The sequence below is a fragment of the Salmo salar genome, chromosome 12 (genome assembly GCF_965601325.2).
Source record: "Salmo salar chromosome 12, fSalSal1, whole genome shotgun sequence".
In the NCBI taxonomy this organism is placed as follows: domain Eukaryota; kingdom Metazoa; phylum Chordata; class Actinopteri; order Salmoniformes; family Salmonidae; genus Salmo; species Salmo salar.
The window spans coordinates 77,048,268-77,069,581 of record NC_138302.1 but is presented as its reverse complement, the minus strand read 5'-3'; the positions used below and the strand labels follow the sequence as shown (position 1 = coordinate 77,069,581).

General features: G+C 44.8%; 1 protein-coding gene across 1 annotated transcript in view; it reads right to left on the bottom strand.

The window, feature by feature from the left end:
• LOC106565878 (plexin-A2) overlaps window positions 1-20,937 on the bottom strand; it is a 68,406-nt gene extending 47,469 nt beyond the window's left edge. The window contains exons 1-3 of the mRNA XM_014133513.3: window positions 20,549-20,937; window positions 1,857-3,194; window positions 632-814 (exon numbers count right to left, since the gene is read on the bottom strand). Coding sequence (XP_013988988.1) covers window positions 632-814; window positions 1,857-3,071 — 1,398 coding nt within the window. The 5' untranslated portion in view covers window positions 3,072-3,194; window positions 20,549-20,937. The remainder of the gene's footprint in view (window positions 1-631; window positions 815-1,856; window positions 3,195-20,548) is intronic.
• Window positions 20,938-21,314: the final 377 nt, after the last annotated feature.

The window sequence follows — 21,314 nt, the reverse complement described above, 5'->3', positions numbered from 1 at the left end:
CAGCAAAAAACATGACAAAAACACACTTTTTTAACTATAGTAAATACTACAGTATTTCATTTGCATATACCCTGCCGATTCCCCTCCTCCATATCCCAATTTGTGCAACCCATAAGTGAGAAACCTACAGTACATGCCATGTGTAGACCATATATTGTGTTATAGAAAAGTGCAGAAGCTCTGAACTATCCATTCAGACCTACCTACCTACCTACAGGTTATGGAAAATGTGCTCTTTTAGTATTTCTCAATTAGGTTTCGTCAAGGAATCTATATTAGGTTTCCTCAAGGAATCTATATCTATGTAAAAGATAATAAAACAAAAACACTATAGTAAATAACACAGTAATGTCCGCAAAAACACTACAGTAAATAGTACAGTCCGAAAAAACACTACAGTATACTAAATCCGTAAAAACACTACAATAACTACTATAGTATATACTACAATTTTAATTTACTACAGTAAACTGTAAATACTATAGTTAGCTGGAAATACTACAGTATAGTCCCCGAAATACTACAGTATTCACAGTAGTGAAAAAACACAACAGTGAATACAAGTATTTATACCATAGTATATTATAATATTTTTTCATGTGGGTGTGGAGAAAGAATCCCCCATGCTCACCTTCTTCAGTCTGCCACTCCTGGTGCCGATAAAGGCCACGCTGTAGCCATTATAGACGTAGGAGATGACAGAGGTCAGCCTGTCCCTGGTCTCAATATACACCGTCAGGCCAGCTACCAGCTGGGAGCCCCCAAGGGGCTGGTTGATATCCAGCCCACAGAAGTGATCATCGATAGGCACAGGCTGCAGAGCGAGATGGGGGAAGACAGGGAGAGATGGGTGAGACAGAGAGCAAGAGAATGAGAGTAAGAAATCTAAAAAAGACTGCTGTAAAAATCCTTACATATTTGCTACACACAATTACCATGGTTTTCAAGGCCGTTATTGGGGCTGTTACATTTGTAAACAATGCCACGACAGTGTGTTTGTTGAGCAGTTTAATTGCTCATGGCAAACAGGAGAACGCCATGTGTTTTGTTCCGGTTTCTGTGATTTAAATCGCTTGATCTGACATCACACAAATACACAGTCCCAGAGATGTCAGGTTTTGATTTAGCATCAAAGAGGCTCGCATGCTAAGCAGTCCTTTTACATCTAGCACAACCCACCTCAAACATCCACTAATGGCCTGTCAGACGGAATAGAAATCTCACTTTTTAGGGCAACACATTTGTACTTTCATTTCCTGCACCTCTGGAGAGTATCTATTCTGCTTTCTTCTGCACTGGAACAGATGGATGACATGGGTAAGAGGCAGTATATGACTATTAGCAAAATAGGATATTGGAGGCAATGGTGGAATCAAAGTGGTTAGGTGAGAGTTGCTGAATAACAACCTTGATGGATGTCCTTGTTACCGTTTTTCTGAACACTGACAGCTTCATATCATACAGAATTACAGTCACAAATGGAAAGAGAGAGAGTGAGAGAGAAAGAGAGAGAGAGAGAGCCTGAGCCTCTAAATGGAATCAAAGCGACATACAAAACTTCTCTGATTAGCATTGTACATTCATCGCCCCCACTTACTCTGCTGCTCTTTTGGAATATAGAAAACGGTGAATGGGACTCTTCAGCGGGATTCTGGCTACTGTTAGTGTAATCAAGGCTGTGGGGTAATCAAAGAGCTTCAAATATTACATTCTCTAACCTGTCAGCTCCACTGTCTGAATAATGTGTACGTATGCCACATCAGAGGAGCCAATGCTGGTTGGCCCCAGGCTAGCTGGATGTTAATGAAGGGACTGGATGCAGAGCCCTCTTCAGGGGTTTAGCTACAGGTACCTACCGCCTTGGTGCACTGCACGTCCTTTCCCAGCAGCCAGTGCAATTCCAGGTTACCCTCTCCCTGGTAGCAGGACTGCAGGCGCTCTTTGATGCGGGCGTTGACGTCTCGGATGGTAAAGATACACAGGGCGGAGTTGTCCAGAGGCTTGTGGTACTGCTTCTGACCCTTGGTGAACACAGCAAAGAGGATGTCATCCTGGGCACTGATGTTGAAGGACCTGGCCAATACCTTCCCTGCCTTAGACAGGTGGGCGGCCTGTAGGAGGCGATACTCCTCTCCCTTGTGTACACAGCCCACTGGCAAAGACACATAAGAGTGGAACTTTGTGTCCCCTTTGCAGAGGCGTATGATGCGGGTTGTGTAGAACAGGTCACCAGGGGAACTGCCAGCTGGCATCCCATTCTCTGGGGTCTCTGGCTGCACGGTCAGGAAGTAGACAAAGTTCCCGCTGGCGAAGCCGTAGATGTAGTAGATGTCAAAGCGCGGGACCAGAGCTAGCGTGTCAGAGGGGATCTTAATGAGAGAGGAGACAAAGTCTGTGTGGAGCTCGTAGTCCAGCATGGCAGAGGACTCTGGGTCTCGGGGCAGCTTACGGCTGGAGATGGTGGGAAAATAGTCCTGCTTCCCACCCACGGCTGTGCCGATGAACAGGGTGTCGTCCTGGCCCTGCGAGGAGGGTACGATGACACCATACATGGTGCCTGTCTGGTTGACACTGGAGAGGTAATGCTCTTTCTTGTGAGTGGGCTCTACCAGGATAAACAGGTCGTCCTGTCGCATCAGCTTGCAGACTCCCTGGTAGAGGCTGCCACAGGCCAGCAGGCGGTTGTGGGAGTAGTCTATGAGCAGCAGTTTGTTAATGTTGTCAGTGGATGCCAAGGGCTCTGAGCAGGGCTGCACTATAAGAGGAGGGTAGCAGGCGTTGTTGTCGTACTCAGGACCTGTGTCGTGGGAGACCAGAAGTGTCAGGTTGGCAGACAGCTTGTAGATCCGGTTCACAGCACCAACATAGAGAACACCAGTGGTCTTGTGCACTGTCAGGTGGTTCAGGGTCCACTCTCTCCTCTCTGACTGGAAAGTGTTGACGGAATGACCTTGGCCCATTGCTAGGGAGATGGACATCAGGACCAACAGCCACCACGTCAGGGGCCATGACTGCTCCTTAGTACGGCCGCAGTAAGTGCATCCTATATCCAAACACGTCCCCATCCCCATAGGGCTTCTAAGAGATGGCAAGTCCAGACAAAATGTCTAGTGCTGTAGGGCAGGAATGATCAAGGCTGTACTCAGTCAGGCTGCACTCTAGTTGATATCCTCAACAATGGTCTTCACATCATCCTGAAATAGAAGATAAATAAACCGAACATGTTATAATAAACCTTTCATAAACCTTTAGCAAGGACTCATAAAACAGGGTTTTATTTATAAAACAATTTGATTTAAAAAAAAAATTATTATGAATAACCTCCCTCCAATTATACAAGGGTGACATTTTAGTGACAAGAGTTTTCCATTATAAAAGACAGGCCTAAGAGATACAGGCCAGAGACAGCACAGAATCACACTGAAAAATAACATCTTGAAACGGTTTCACCCTTGTTCTTCTGCTCTGCTTTCTCAGACACAACATACATCAATGGAACACGGAATTGCAGTAATCACTTCACAGTGTAGACCTCTATCCCCACTGCAATCAATACGTTGGGCTAGATTAGCAGGAGAGGTGTTCTCTCTGCTTCCCCTATCTGCAGGGGCTCATTCTCTCTCTGAGGTGTTCTCTCTGCTTCCCCTATCTGCAGGGGCTCATTCTCTCTCTGAGGTGTTCTCTCTGCTCCCCCTATCTGCAGGGGCTCATTCTCTCTCTGAGGTGTTCTCCCTGCTTCCCCTATCTGCAGAGGCTCATTCTCTCTCTGAGGTGTTCTCTCTGCTTCCCCTATCTGCAGAGGCTCATTCTCTCTCTGAGGTGTTCTCTCTGCTCCCCCTATCTGCAGGGGCTCATTCTCTCTCTGAGGTGTTCTCTCTGCTCCCCCTATCTGCAGGGGCTCATTCTCTCTCTGAGGTGTTCTCTCTGCTTCCCCTATCTGCAGGGGCTCATTCTCTCTCGGAGGTGTTCTCTCTGCTTCCCCTATCTGCAGGTGTAACAGTGTAGGTTCCGTCCCTCTCTTCGCCCCAACCCGGGCTCGAACCAGGGACCCTTGCACACATCAACAACTGACACCCCACGAAGCATCGTTACCCATCGCGCCACAAAAGCCGCGGCCCTTGCAACGCAAGGGGAAACCCTACTTCAAGTCTCAGAGCGAGTGACGTCACCGATTGAAACGCTATTAGCGCGCACCACCGCTAACTAACTAGCCATTTCACATCGGTTACACAGGGGCTCATTCTCTCTCTGAGGTGTTCTCTCTGCTTCCCCTATCTGCAGGGGCTCATTCTCTCTCTGAGGTGTTCTCTCTGCTTCCCCTATCTGCAGGGGCTCATTCTCTCTCTGAGGTGTTCTCTCTGCTCCCCCTATCTGCAGGGGCTCATTCTCTCTGTGAGGTGTTCTCTCTGCTCCCCCTATCTGCAGGGGCTCATTCTCTCTGTGAGGTGTTCTCTCTGCTTCCCCTATCTGCAGGATAGGATCCAAGTGTATTAATTATGTTTCCATGTATCCAGTTCCCTGTTTTCTTTACTCCCCTCCCTCTTGTTCTCCTAAATAGTCAAATCCTCCAGGAATTAGTCACTCTCTCCAGCGCGGCAGACATTCCTAAATTAATCAGGCCTTTTCCAGGGATGGTAAGAATCATTAGGGATTCAAAGTCAGGCAGCATCAACCCTTTCGCTTCCTCGGTTAATTTCATTAGCATAGTTTATGTAGATGTTTCAACCAGGAGACAAACAATGCCTCTAGAATATTGCATGGAATGCATGGATAGATGAGTGGATGGATGAGTAGATTGATGGATGGATTAGAGAAAGGAGAGTGAAAGCCTTGAAAAATCATGTATTGTATGACTTTCTTTCTTTTCACAATCTACTGATCATCATGTGTTTTATGCTTTAGTTTGAGTTCACATCTGTCTAAATTAAAACATTTCTCACATTGATTAGTCAAGTTAACCTGGTTAGTCACTTTGGACCTGGAGAACAAATGGCATGTTTACCAGGCATCCTGTTTATATGAGTCCTTATTAATCTAGGGTAGGGAACATTGATCAGAGATGAGGGAGAACTGGTGGTTTCATACTTGCACTCACTTCATCCCAGTCCATTATAGTAGTAATAAAAGTGCCATGCGCAGAGGAAAGGACTGTAAATTAGGAGTCCACATCTGCTTGCACTGCACCCACTCCTTTTGTCTAAGTCCCAGCAACTCTGGAGGCTTAGCCAAGCTGGCTCCACAAGCCACACACTCTGTCCTGTCTGATTCCAGACCAACAGCTCTCTACTGTAGCCTCTTCGCTTCACAAACCATTCACCTTCCCAGTGAAATGGTACAGAAGCATTTGGCCAGCTCAAAGCCTTTAGCGTGGAAAGAATTGCCTTCTCGGTCCTAGGTCCCCTTAAGATAGGAAAATAGATGATTTATCTCAATGAGACGTCCTGGTTAGAGTAAAGGTTAAATAAAAATGGTAATGTGTGTCCTAGAATTGGACAGAGGTGGCCATGGCTGCACTCCATTGCTAACTACTAACAGGATGTCTGGCAGTGTATGTTGTGTATGAGCCAGGGAAGGGGAGGAAAGACAGGACTGGAGGATTGACACAGTGGTGTCTGGGATCTCTCCAACTCCACTTGTGTCTCATCTCCATCTGTCCCTGCCTCAAAGACATCAAGGGGGAAATCACTGGAGTGTTCCTTTTTCCTCTGGTCGCTTTGGCAGACAAACACACTTTGTGTATTCTCTCCCTGTTCTCTAAAACATACAACACATACCACCTTTGCCACCGGTGCTGAAAGAAATCCTAGGGGAAACACTTTACTGGCACCGACATTGCTGCCCTATTCTGTTGCCATCCTTTCATCATGGAGTTCTTTGGTTGTTATACATGTCAGTTACAAATCTAAATGTTACAAGAAAATATCAAAACTCTATATCCAGATAAATAAATAAATAAAATGTCACTGCCCTGGCAAGCTGTGCTGTGCAGGATACACATAAAAGGTCAATCCTGTGGCTCCTGGGAGGGAGAGCCACAGGTGCTGACTGGAGATAGCTGCCTACCAGCAGAGTCTTAGCTACCAGCAGAGCCTTAGCTAATACTGTAGCAGAGCCTTGGCTACCAGCAGAGCCTTGGCTACCAGCAGAGCCTTGGCTACCAACAGAGCCTTGGCTACCAACAGAGCCTTGGCTACCAACAGAGCCTTGGCTACCAGCAGGGCCTTGGCTACCAACAGAGCCTTGGCTACTAACAGAGCCTTGGCTACCAGCAGAGCCTTGGCTACCAGCAGAGCCTTGGCTACCAGCAGAGCCTTGGCTACCAGCAGAGCCTTAGCTACCAGCAGAGCCTTAGCTACCAGCAGAGCCTTGGCTACCAGCAGAGCCTTAGCTACCAGCAGAGCCTTAGCTAATACTGTAGCAGAGCCTTGGCTACTAGCAGAGCCTTAGCTAATACTGTAGCAGAGCCTTGGCTACTAGCAGAGCCTTGGCTACCAGCAGAGCCTTGGCTACTAACAGAGCCTTGGCTACCAGCAGAGCCTTGGCTAATACTGTAGCAGAGCCTTGGCTACTAGCAGAGCCTTGGCTACTAGCAGACTCTTGGCTACTAGCAGAGCCTTGGCTACTAGCAGAGCTTTGGCTACTAACAGAGCCTTGGCTACTAACAGAGCCTTGGCTACTAACAGAGCCTTGGCTACCAACAGAGCCCTGGCTACCAGCAGAGCCTTGGCTACCAGCAGAGCCTTGGCTACCAGCAGAGCCTTGGCTACCAGCAGAGCCTTAGCTACCAGCAGAGCCTTAGCTAATACTGTAGCAGAGCCTTGGCTACCAGCAGAGCCTTGGCTACCAGCAGAGCCTTGGCTACCAGCAGAGCCTTAGCTAATACTGTAGCAGAGCCTTGGCTACTAGCAGAGCCTTGGCTACTAGCAGAGCCTTGGCTACTAGCAGAGCCTTGGCTACCAGCAAAGCCTTAGCTACTAGCAGAGCATTGGCTACTAGCAGAGCCATAGCTACCAACAGAGCATTGGCTACCAGCAGAGCCTTAGCTACTAGCAGAGCCTTGGCTACTAGCAGAGCCATAGCTACCAACAGAGCCTTGGCTACCAGCAGAGCCTTAGCTACTAGCAGAGCCTTAGCTACCAGCAGAGCCTTGGCTACCAACAGAGCCTTGGCTACCAACAGAGCCTTGGCTACCAACAGAGCCTTGGCTACCGTAGCTCTACCAAGCATTCCCTCTCCTTTGATTTGAATAAAGATATCACATGTCCTTCTCCTGACAATCTCTCTCTCACATCTGCAGTAACTAGACATTCCTTATCTAGTTTCTATGCTAATATAATAACATGTTGTATTCAATTGGCCTTTGTAGTGAAACATTATGAATAGTCTTAGCCTAGTGAATCTACGGGCCCTGTTACATGATTCTCACACAGGTGTGAGCTGTAGCTCTGTTTTATGAAGGCTTCAGGGTAATCTGGCTTGACTCTATGCAGCATTTAATTGTTGTACATGCAGAAAATGAATTCAATTAACAGGTTGCCCAAGCAAATGGATTGTCACAAATCATTTTTACCCCCCCATGAGTGCACCCCATTTCAAACACTATATTAAGCTTCCAGTTTACAATATCATGGGAGACCACCTTGAGTTGCTGTGTTCAGTGGTTTGGGAAAGCTATTATTTTATTGTTAATCATTCCAATCCAAATCATATGACCAACTTCAGTGTTATGAACCAACATCATTTGCATTAAAATCTTAGTTGCGCCTCAAGTATTATGTCTGTGTCTGTGCAAAATGATATGTAATCCCTCAATTTTCATTGAAACCGTAAAGCTAAGGACAAATATTATAGAAACGACAAGGGGCCGCATAGTTCCTCAATACAGAGACCAACAGAGGTGAATTCAGTGTTGTGAAGATCAAGCCAAACCTTCTATAGAGAACAACAAGGTGGGCCAGAAGCAGGAAGTAACAGCAGTCTATCCATTTATTTTCTGCTGGATTTCAGTCATGTTCGAGGCGTGCCATGCAGTCACACTGCTCTGTGTTTACCCTGGATTATAGGGACAGCTCCTTGCTGGCTGCAGCCCTCCCTGCTGAATACACTGCCTTGCCAGTCAGACACACTCCTTCCAACCCCAGCCTTAGCCCCAGACATGACTCATTCACACACACTCATTGAAAAACATGCTCAGGCCTCTGGGGATGCCAGGCTATGGTGGAGGGCACCAATCTGAGTCAAAATGCCATGCCATGCCATTATGTTTAATTCAACCTTAAGACCTCCACCAAGGGCTGTGCCTATGTTTTCAGCCTACATTGGAGTACATTGGCTCGGCATTCTGGCATACACTCTGCAGTGTGTTGTTATGTGTGATTCATTGGAGGGTAACCGTCTGTGACCATACATAAACATGATTTAAAATGATCACAGAAATGTCTCCTTCTTTCCCTCTGTGCACTTTATGCACAGTGCGTATTGTGCTTTATATCTCAGGAATGTGTTCCATTTGCAGCAGCCTCTGAGGCTCGTGCTGGGCCCAGGCTGATAACGTGTGAGAGGATTGGAAACAGTCAGCCGGCTGTGACACCATCTTTCAGGCTGCAGGACAGACACAGTGTTCTCACACTGAGGCAACAATAGAGTTGTGTCCTTTCATCAGATGTGATGAAAACTGTGTCCCTTGTGGCCATGTCTGATCAGGCTGGACAAGACCGAGTATTAACCCAGTATGGAGGCACAGGGACAGGACTGGATGTGATCTAGTTATATAAAACCTTCAGAGAATTGCTGTGTTCCCCAATCCTAGGTTTTAGGGTGGAATATCAGGGGTTTTGACAATTGAGAGAAAAATTACGTATTTACCTGATTTAATTAATATGAATTGTTAACCATTAATATTTAACCAATAGTAAGACATTTCTGTCCTGCTAGTGTCTGTGTTTTTATGGTCTCCACTCTAGTTCCATGCAGCTAATCTGGGCATATGGTCACTAGAGATGGCTTGAGCTGACAAATGAGTTAAAGACTGCATTACATAGACAAGAATGTGTTTTACTAGAGATAGCTTAGAAGTAGAACAATCCCCCATTGTCTCAAAATCATCCTTGCATCTGGGAAACTAAGCCAGGGTGGGGTTAAGACAATACACCCCCATGCAGATAACGACAGGATGAACCCAGAGTGGCTTCTGATGCCCCAATCTCCATGGGAGGGGTGGAACCAACCATGACTAAGCATTCTTAGTGTTAGACATTTACATTTACATTTAAGTCATTTAGCAGACGCTCTTATCCAGAGCGACTTACAAATTGGTGCATTCACCTTATAATATCCAGTGGAACAACCACTTTACAATAGTGCATCTAAATCTTTTAAGGGGGGGGGGGTTAGAAGGATTACTTTATCCTATCCTAGGTATTCCTTAAAGAGGTGGGGTTTCAGGTGTCTCCGGAAGGTGGTGATTGACTCCGCTGTCCTGGCGTCGTGAGGGAGCTTGTTCCACCATTGGGGTGCCAGAGCAGCGAACAGTTTTGACTGGGCTGAGCGGGAACTGTGCTTCCTCAGAGGTAGGGAGGCGAGCAGGCCAGAGGTGGATGAACGCAGTGCCCTTGTTTGAGTGTAGGGCCTGATCAGAGCCTGAAGGTACGGAGGTGACGTTCCCCTCACAGCTCCGTAGGCAAGCACCATGGTCTTGTAGTGGAAGCGAGCTTCGACTGGAAGCCAGTGGAGAGAGCGGAGGAGCGGGGTGACGTGAGAGAACTTGGGAAGGTTGAACACCAGACGGGCTGTGGCGTTCTGGATGAGTTGGAGGGGTTTAATGGCACAGGCAGGGAGCCCAGCCAACAACGAGTTGCAGTAATCCAGACGGGAGATGACAAGTGCCTGGATTAGGACCTGCGCCGCTTCCTGTGTGAGGCAGAGTCGTACTCTGCGAATGTTGTAGAGCATGAACCTACAGGATCGGGTCACCGCCTTGATGTTAGTGGAGAACGACAGGGTGTTGTCCAGGGTCACGCCGAGGCTCTTAGCACTCTGGGAGGAGGACACAAGGGAGTTGTCAACCGTGATGGCGAGATCATGGAACGGGCAGTCCTTCCCCGGGAGGAAGAGCAGCTCCGTCTTGCCGAGGTTCAGCTTGAGGTGGTGATCCGTCATCCACACTGATATGTCTGCCAGACATGCAGAGATGCGATTCGCCACCTGGTTGTCAGAAGGGGGAAAGGAGAAGATTAATTGTGTGTCATCTGCATAGCAATGATATGAGAGACCATGTGAGGATATGACAGAGCCAAGTGACTTGGTGTATATCGAGAATAGGAGTGGGCCTAGAACAGAGCCCTGGGGGACACCAGTGGTGAGAGCACGTGGTGCGGAGACAGATTCTCGCCACGCCACCTGGTAGGAGCGACATGTCAGGTAGGACGCAATCCAAGCGTGGGCCGCGCCGGAGATGCCCAGCTCGGAGAGGGTGGAGAGGAGGATCTGATGGTTCACAGTATCAAAGGCAGCAGATAGGTCTAGAAGGATGAGAGCAGAGGAGAGAGAGTTAGCTTTAGCAGTGCGGAGAGCCTCCGTGACACAGAGAAGAGCAGTCTCAGTTGAATGCCCAGTCTTGAAACCTGACTGATTAGGATCAAGAAGGTCATTCTGAGAGAGATAGCAAGAGAGCTGGCCAAGGACGGCACGTTCAAGAGTTTTGGAGAGAAAGGAAAGAAGGGATACTGGTCTGTAGTTGTTGACATCGGAGGGATCGAGTGTAGGTTTTTTCAGAAGGGGTGCAACTCTCGCTCTCTTGAAGACGGAAGGAACGTAGCCAGCGGTCAAGGATGAGTTGATGAGCGAGGTGAGGTAGGGGAGAAGGTCTCCGGAAATGGTCTGGAGAAGAGAGGAGGGGATAGGGTCAAGTGGGCAGGTTGTTGGGCGGCCGGCCGTCACAAGACGCGAGATTTAATCTGGAGAGAGAGGGGAGAAAGAGGTCAAAGCACAGGGTAGGGCAGTGTGAGCAGGACCAGCGGTGTCGTTTGACTTAGCAAACGAGGATCGGATGTCGTCAACCTTCTTTTCAAAATGGTTGACGAAGTCATCCGCAGAGAGGGAGGAGGGGGGGGGAGGGGGAGGAGGATTCAGGAGGGAGGAGAAGGTAGCAAAGAGCTTCCTAGGGTTAGAGGCAGATGCTTGGAGTTTAGAGTGGTAGAAAGTGGCTTTAGCAGCAGAGACAGAAGAGGAAAATGTAGAGAGGAGGGAGTGAAAGGATGCCAGGTCCGCAGGGAGGCGAGTTTTCCTCCATTTCCGCTCGGCTGCCCGGAGCCCTGTTCTGTGAGCTCGCAGTGAGTCGTCAAGCCACGGAGCAGGAGGGGAGGACCGAGCCGGCCTGGAGGATAGGGGACAGAGGAAATCAAAGGATGCAGAGAGGGAGGAGAGGAGGGTTGAGGAGGCAGAATCAGGAGATAGGTTGGAGAAGGTTTGAGCAGAGGGAAGAGATGATAGGATGGAAGAGGAGAGAGTAGCGGGAGAGAGAGAGCGAAGGTTGGGACGGCGCAATACCATCCAAGTAGGGGCAGAGTGAGAAGTGTTGGATGAGAGCGAGAGGGAAAAGGATACAAGGTAGTGGTCGGAGACTTGGAGGGGAGTTGCAATTAGATAGTGGAAGAACAGCATCTAGTAAAGATGAGGTCAAGCGTATTACCTGCCTTGTGAGTAGGGGGGGGAAGGTGAGAGGGTGAGGTCGAAAGAGGAGAGGAGTGGAAAGAAGGAGGCAGAGAGGAATGAGTCGAAGGTAGACGTGGGGAGGTTAAAGTCACCCAGAACTGTGAGAGGTGAGCCATCCTCAGGAAAGGAACTTATCAAGGCGTCAAGCTCATTGATGAACTCTCCAAGGGAACCTGGAGGGCGATAAATGATAAGGATGTTAAGCTTGAAAGGGCTGGTAACTGTGACAGCATGGAATTCAAATGAGGAGATAGACAGATGGGTCAGGGGAGAAAGAGAGAATGTCCACTTGGGAGAGATGAGGATTCCAGTGCCACCACCCTGCTGGCTCGATGCTCTAGGGGTATGCGAGAACACGTAGTCAGACGAGGAGAGAGCAGTAGGAGTAGCAGTGTTATCTGTGGTAATCCATGTTTCCGTCAGCGCCAGGAAGTCAGCTAGTTAGCTATATAAAGAACTCTGCATTTGTGTAAAGGTTAGATTACTCGTTCCAACACTCAAGGGTGTTGGGTGGACCAGCCTCATTATTGCAATAATTAATCGATATTGAATAAAGATGATTGTTTGAAGAAATGACAAAGTCTCACTTGATTAGACTATTCCACCACACAAACCCTTTACAAAGCCATATAACCATAAAGACATCTTCATCCCTTCTAGAGCTTATGTCGATGCATTATGTGCAGTATATTGCCATGTCCCCACATCTGGGTCAGTCTGCACAATGGGACACTGCGGAAATGTCTCATGCCCCTCAAATTGGCACTCATTTAATCATGAGCTAAATCACAAAGCCTGACGGGATACCTTTGTCTTGGGGTCCGCAAATCCATGTGGACGAGTCATAGGGAGGGGGAAATTGTAAACATTACACATCAATGAACTGGGAGGGCGCCAGCCCCAACAGAACTTGACTTCCAAATGAATAAATGAAGGCAATTAGTAGATCTGTTTACAATGATGCAGAGACAGAAGTAGGTCATACGTGTTGGAGATTGGGGGGAGAGTGAGCCAGAGAGCCAGAGCCGGAGGCTGACACTGGTACCTACAGTGAGGGGTAGAGGAATTAGGACATGAAAATGGCGTCTTTAATAATGATGACTTTTAAATGAATGTCAGATTTAATCACGAGGGACCTGTGAGGTTTATGGTAAAATAAATGTTTTGTGATCACTCCTCTGTGTCTTATTTGTGTTCTCATTGGAGGGCCAGGCCCGGGGCTATGGATTCTTCTTTTATTGGTCTTCTTACAAACCCACATTCAGCCCTCAAATGGCTATAATGACATATGGATGTTCATTTAAAACACATGACACTGTGATTATTGGACAGGCCTACAAGCAGTGAATTCTAACAGATTTAGTGACCATTTGCCTCTTCAAATCAATTCAGGCTATTCCTCATTTTATTTGATAGAATCATTTGTTGGATTGTTTGATGTTATGAGTAAAATAATAATTAAATGTATTTTATATCAATTGTGTTGTCTAATGAACAATTCTCAGACTGATGGCTTTAGAGACCATGCATTAAGAACCATAAAACATCACTCAATCAATCCAAAATATTACGGTTGTAAAAACCACAGGGTAGTGAACCAAGCTAGGGGAAAGGAATCCCCTCAAGCATATTGTCAAAACACAATCAGTGACCTCTGACAATGATTGGCATTATGCACAGCGGTAAAACTTAAATTGCTGCAACACTGCAGAATTCTGAGTCCGCATGGAAATATAGAGCTTCCCAACATTGCCATAGTCAGATTCACTCATCAATTCCCTTCCCTGGGCTCTCTCTTCAGTACATTTCACTTTGGATCTCTACTGACTAATGGTGACCTGAAACAGGCTCTTTGAATCAGGGAACGCTCATGTTGCATGAATGATGAGAATCAAAGGGGAAAGTCAAAGTGACCTCCAGCACTCTGATGAAAACCTGTGCAGCCCAAGTGCAATACCAGGTCTTCTATAATTCAACATTCAGTGAAAGACAGAGCAAGTCTGTACGCCGCTAAATCACCCCCATCGGTAATGACATTTAAGGGACTTAAAAAGAACCGGGGAAGAGCAAGGCTACGAGTACACTGTTGGCATGACAGCTGAGAGGACTAGGGAATAAGGCTAATGAAATACAAGCTCTCTTCTCCAGTGTGGTTTGGGCAGGGACAAGGAACATCTATAGAGTTCTGTTCAGATATGCTCTCTCACTGTTCCCGTAGATTACCAGCTAGTTGCACCATTAGTCTGTTCCTGCCTTGAGTGTATTTTTTTTAATATAGTTTACGACATCCTACATTTATTGTAACTGTCCCTGTAGATCAGCTATATTCGTCTCAGTCAGTTACAGTATGACTGGGTGTGTAGTATGCTATACTGTGTAAGCTTTGATGGCATCAATCATTCAAGATAGAAAAGCCAAACATAGTAGTGAAAGATGTTGCTCTCTGAAATTATAGACAGTAGACTTCCATATACAAAGTGCACTTCCATGTACAGAGTACAGTATATGAGGGGGAAATAACATGCACAATGGAAAAGAACATATGAAGCGGCAAATTCACACACACCCTTATATGGACACGCACACAAAGCCAACAACAACTGATTCAGAACAAGCCTGTATGTTTCCTCAGCTTCCCTCTACTGGCCCATATGGCTGTGTAGGGATCAGGATGCCAAGGATGGAGGTAGCTGGCACAAAAAATTGCGATGAAAGAAATGACAACGCAAAGAGAGCAGCTGCTACCTTCACTGCTGACAAATCAATGGGAGCCCAGAAAGAAACAGGGAAGAGGAGAGACAATACATGGTGTCTACTATTCACAACGTCACCCCTGGAGACTCTGGTGCACCGGCAGCACCCATTCCTCATTTAATCCCCAGTGTAAATAAGACCAAGGAGGTGGGACACAGCCAGAGCCCTGAAAATAAAAGCATCTGCTCATACAGCTTAGCTTCTTCCATCCTGCCCCTAACTTTAACCTACATTGAAACTCTGCACTAATGCCCGAGTCAATGGCACGGTACAGGGAATAAAAACATAGAGACTGACTTACTGCACAAATCATGTTCCCCTAAATACTTAATTGCTTCCTCCTCACATTACATGTTCGACACTGCCAAGTCCCCTCCTATAGAGTACTATATGTCTTTATCGCTGCTCTTATCTCTTAGTTCTCAACCCTGCTCATCTATTCAATGTCCCGTCATTACCTCATAGGTCTCTAGAAGCACAAGCATTTTGCTACACTCACATTAACATCTGCTAACCATGGGTATGTGACGAATAACATTTGATTTGATTTCTCTCACTAATGAATCTGTGGCTCTCGCCTATTGTCTAAAAAGCTCAACCATTTACACTAGCACAATGCCATCTCACAAAGTGCCAGGGATTACAAATCAACATGGAAGTAGCCTGTAGGAGAACATCCAGTACAACAGCACTGTGACAGCAGCATTTACATTGAAAATAGGGATAACAATCTGGAGGCGTCGTGCCATATTGCATGCAGTGTACTGCCAATGGTACCACCTGGCAGGTGAGCTCCCTGTATGCCTCCACCTGTATCTCTCCTCCTACACTCTCCACTAACCTCTCTACACTTTGAATAGACACGTACAGTCTTTTTACCTCTATGCTGGCTTTTAGACACCACTAAATAAACAGGTACTTGATAGAGGACGGAAGAGAGAAGAAAACAGCTACAGGCCATGTTTGTTCATTTGGGGATTGTATTTATCTTTCTCACCTTCATACTCTCACTCTGTCTTTGTCTGTCTTTGTGACGTTCCCTCTTTCACATACGCAAAAGTGTGTACACTCGCTCAAGCACATACATACAGTACATACATACATACAGTACATACATACTTACAGTACATACATACATACAGTACATACATACATACAGTACATACATATGTACATACATACATACTAGCCAACATGAGGGCCCTCCTCCTCTTCCTCCTCAGGCTACAGCATCTGAGCTGTCGTGTTTCATCAGTTTCTCCGTGGGCAACGGGAGGGGTCTCCAGCTCTGGGTAGTGAGCTGATGTGCAGTCACACACCGTGTAATTGTCTTACATACACTAATTTGCCTGACTTACCACTGCAAATAGAGTGCAGGGCATTGCCGCTGACCCACATTGCTCCTGATGATGTTTGGATCACACAACAACCATATTTAATGTCAACATTTGATCAGGCTATTACTCCACACTAAAATATCATAATGTGAGTTTAGTGAACGTGCCTCCTGTTATCTATAATCATTTTAAAATGGGGAATCATGACACCTCGGTAAAGAACACACTAGCCAGTGTTGCAACGTTAAATCAAAAAATATGAAGAGAACTCATGACTGATGAGAGGCAATGAAAACAGGGTCAGTAGATTATAGAAAGTTATGCTGCAGGAAATAGCCCTATTTTTACCATTGCAAAGAATGATATAGAGATACAGTAATAGAAGCAATCCAGAGTCACCTCTAAAGGAAAACGCAATCTCATTATATGACAGTAGGCCTACAGTAATAAAAAATGAACTAAAATAAAGACCTATTTAAATTCTAAAATCAGCAGGCAACTGATAAAGCTACTGGCCTGGCATTAGTGAGTCAACAGAGAGAAGTCAATCTCTCTCTCTGTGAGAAGCTTTACAGCTCTGGTGGGACCATCTGAATAAATGCCAGTCCAACTGGCCAGTGAGATAAGCATGAGCGTAGAGAGCACAGAGAGCACACCAAGAGCCCTGGGTTCATCTGGTTTGCATGACTAGGAGAGTCTAAAAGGCAACAAATCCAATCCCCCTTCCAAACACACAGACAGAACAAAGATGAGATGAGCTTGGTCAACAGCATTGTGAAGTTTGCACTGCAGATGCTGTTTAGGCTTAAAGGAGCAGTTCACTATTTTACAACATGATCTTAGATTGTTCCTCACCCTGAAAGTAGTCTATGGGCCAAGAAAAACTGTAATCCATTGTTCAGTTCTTTAAACAGTCACTACAAACTTCAGCTAACCTTAGCCACCACAAGCTAATAATGAATGGAAGTGATGGGGGCATGTATGTTTAAAAAAAAAGTCCACATTACCTGAAATCAATTCAAATCAACTCCATATTTGGTTTGATGTTACTTAAAGGTGATTTTGACATTTAAAAAAAACATGATCACATGCCCCCATCCAACACAATCTCACACTAACTTTGTGAAAATTATGTAAAAATTTAATTTTACTACATATTTGTGTGTTTTTGTGTGGCTTAATTTGTGTGAAAATACACACATTTTGTGCAACTTCATTTATAGGAAAATACATTTTTGGGGGGCAAACTTCAGAACAATCTTTTGAAAGTTATTGGAGCAATGCATTCTGGGCGATGGTTTTCTACACTGCCTTTTTTGTGTGTATTTATATAAAAAACAAATGTGTTAACAACACAATATTGTTAATCAACCAGGTTGTCACTGAAATACTTATAATAGTAGCCTTACTTTTTTTATATTAATGCCAATGCTGTTTTCTATGTTTGTTTGTTAATACTTTGGGATACTGATGCAATGTCAGATTTTATGAGGGTTGCCAGATTTGAGAAAAATAACCTGTATTTGTCAGTTTTTTTTGTGGTATCAATGAAGGTATTTGATTGGAGAATCCGGATACATTTTCATGATGGGCAATTAATTAATCAATAAATGTGGGGAAACAGAAGACCTGCAAAACAAATCTGTTTATTTTTAATTCCCCTTGTGCAACTGCATGGTATTTGCAACTATAACGATCAATTAAGCCATATCAATGCAGTTAAACAGGTTAATGTAAAATAATGAATTGTTGGCTTACACTTATGGCACTTCCAAGGCTGTTTCATTATGACTACTACAGTTGTGTCAATCATGTTATATACTTTTTAGATGTTTATATTTAACTAGGCAAATCAGTTAAGAAAAATGTCTTATATACAATGACGGTCTACCCTGGCCAAACCCTCCCCTAACCCGGATGACGCTGGGCCAATTGTGAACCGCCCTATGAGATTTCCGATCACGGGCGGTTGTGATACAGTGACGCCTCTAGCGCTGCGATTCAGTGCCTTACAGGCTGACTACACCGCTCGCGTCGTGTGCGCCTCCCATCTCCTCATTGGTTTATAGAAGCAGGTACCCACGTGCCATCTCCTCATTGGTTATACCCACGTGGGTGACTGAAAGACGAACGAGGTCAGTGGCGGTAATGCACCTAGTTTATGAAAGTTGCCAATCGCAATATAAAGTCAAGAGAAGAAAAGGCCTGGAAGGAAGAGAGATGACTAGAAAGGATTCGGTTGACCGTTTTATGTGTGGATTAATTGTCGGAGTAGAGGACCTTGTGCATTTCAGGTAAAATAACAACTCAATGTTTACATCCCAGGACAAATTAGCTAGCAACAGCAAGCTAGCTAAATAGGACAAATTAGCTAGCAAGTGCAAGCTAGCTAGCTAGCTAAATTGCCATAAATGTTTAATGCTTTTCGACCTGTCCCCAAATTAATGTAATTGGTTCAGAGTTTGTTTTTATATTTTAACCTGCGTGTCGTGATCGCGTTTGGTGTGGGGGGACAAAATAAATGCACAATGGCGCACGCGCGCAGCCGGTTTGGGTTCCGTTTTAGACTGCTGCATCACTCGGGAGCCCGATGGGCGAGGCTATTGTAACAAGTTATATGCCAGCACTGTAGGCTCAGTGCCTCTGCCCAGAGACCGGCTAAGATTTCATGGCTAGGGCCGTTAGAGCTCACCTCACCACGTATGTGCCCTGGTTAGAGTCCCTGTTGCAGCTTTCACTTTCTTCTGCTAGATTGGTGGCTGCGTTGGGATCACATCCAGCTCACGTCTACTTATGTGATCTAGTGGTGGGAAGCATTCTGTTTTTCCACATTGTGTTGGGTGTAATTACATTGGTATATCTAGTGAACAATGGATAAGCAGCAATGGGCATGATGGATAGAAGTAGTCACTACAGGTGTGATCAAGCCTTACATCAATGTTGCCTGAAGCTGAATGGAAAGTGCTATGCTCTGACCAGTTATTCAGAAGAAAATCCTCTGTGACTGTTTATTTAAAATAAGTTAATTTACCAGTGTGGACCCAAACGACCTGTTTAAAGTGTTATTACAACCATGGTGTTCTGTTGTTACTGAAGCTTAAATATAAAATAACATGACAATGATCCACATCACATGGGTAGACAAATTATATGTGTGTTATGCAGCAAAACACAACTATCCTTTTTTAGGATGTAAACCAGTAATATGAATAACTTTTGATCCATCCTGTTCAGATCTAATTAGATGGATGTAGGACTTTCTACAGCCCAGAATAGAGGCCTTTCCCAGTCATGAAGGACGAAGCTAGGCCCCTCTTGGTTCTCATTGGCGAAGACTGAACTCAAGTTAAGGGTTATACGTCAGACTCTCCTATACCACTTTGCCCAACATGTTTTACCCCATAGGTTGTAAATAAACTCATTTTATGCTGATACAACTTGCATTATTACTATAGGGCTGTGAAACCCATAGCCGAATGGCTTCAGACTGAGCCTTTCTCACTGGAAATTGCTGCTGGCATTTAACATAGCATAGGGTTAGGCTATTTCATTCATTTCAGACTCTCCTATACCACTATTCCCGACATCTATGAAAAATAATTCATACAAAAGTCAAGAGTTGGCTATAACATGAGTACAAACAGAGTGTGTATATGTGTGTAAGTGTTTGTGTGCATGTGTGTATTATGGTGTGCATTATAATTTCCCATCATAAAAATGTATCCCCAATCCCCAATCAAATACCTTAATCGATACCACAAAATTGAAATCTGGCAACCCTCATAAAATTCGACATAGCCTTGTATTAAATGCATTATGAAAACAAATTGTGTAATGTACACAAAAAAGTGGAGCCTTGTATTAAATGCATTTGTGTAATGTAGGCCCCACGAAATATGAAATGTGTTAGGAAGAAAATCGTGTAGGTTGCCTACACGAAGAAAAGGTATTTCTGACTACAAGTGCACAGTATCCTGAAGTATTAAGTGAAAACAAGCATAGAAAATAGTATTGCCATTAATAAAAATAAACCATTTAAGGCTACTATTATAATTATTTTGGTGACAACCTGGTTGATGAATACTATTGGGTTGTTAAGGATGCACATTTTGATGTATGCCCATTTGAGCATGATTAGGATGTTGAGAATGATGATGATAGGTCTCATGAAAGGGTCTTCAGGTTGTGTGTGCCTATTGCTGCTGCTGCCTAAACCCAGAATCCCTGACAGTTGTCAATCATAAGTAACGTGCCTGCCTCAAAAACACAGAGGGGATGCCTCTATAGAGAAATATGTCCACGATTTTGCATCACCACAAAATAGCGATTCAGTAGGAAATGTATCACAATATGAGATTCTCCAGATAGCCTATTCTATCTGACTATCTCTATATAAAGAACTCATGAAGCATGAGTACTAGATGCGTTGGTACCCCATCAGCTGCTTGCTGAGTGGGAGAACGAGATGATATCACAGTAAATGCAATTCAATTTAACCTGACTTCTACGGAATGGTTACCATTGTCTACATCCTGAAAGATCCCGAAAGAATATACCTGTATGTAAATACATGTGGAAAGAATATACATGCATGTAAATCCCTTCAAAAAATAAGAATGTAGCTCGTTTATTTTGGACGCGCGGGTATATAATTTCACTGCGTCCTGAGCGCGCGAAGTAATAACCCAACTTTTCCATTTAATCCTCTCATGAGCTGCACTTATCAATGTTAGTATGGTACTCACCTTGAAATGTAAAAAGGCTCAGTCATGATGTGTCTGGTGTGCTAAATGAATAAAGAACCTGCTGAATGTAGTGTCCTTCCTTTGGTGTTGGAAAATGTCCCACAATGGCACCGTCAGCTGTGAAGCGCGCTATGTCCATATGCCGACAAAAAAAAAAACATTCAGGACGCGATTATCATTATCATTTATCAGGCTGAAACAGTTATCTGATCTCTCATTTTATTAGTGGAAATTTAGCCCTACAAGTGTTCTAAACTCGCATCCCTAATTCAACATCAATAATTTTCTCGTTGCCACATTTCAAAAGACTCGTTCACGTTTCAATTCGGTGTTTCAATGCCGGTGGTAGGCTTCAAGATAGGACTCTCATCAGTTCACTTGCATCTCACGTACAGTGTGCTGTTCAAACCCAACCTTCCTCGCGTCATCCTTTGGAAAGGGCTCAATGTCTTTTTTCTTGAACTGACAGTGAACGTTAGTTGGCTTCATCTTTAAAATATGAGGAATTGGTGCCTATAGGGAATTTCAGACTGCTGTTAGGGGACCATTTTAATGAAGAATGTGTCGTTTTTTTATGATTGTGTTTTTATTTTCATATAGTGTTGTGTATATTAACGTATGTTTTAATGTGTATATGGATGTGTAGTTGAATGTGCATATTGTATTTTGATGTGTATTGTTGTGCTAAATAGAGCTAATCTTGGAAAGAGACCTTGGTCTCAGCATTAACAAAAAGTCGACAAATTAGTCCACAGGACTGAGTCAT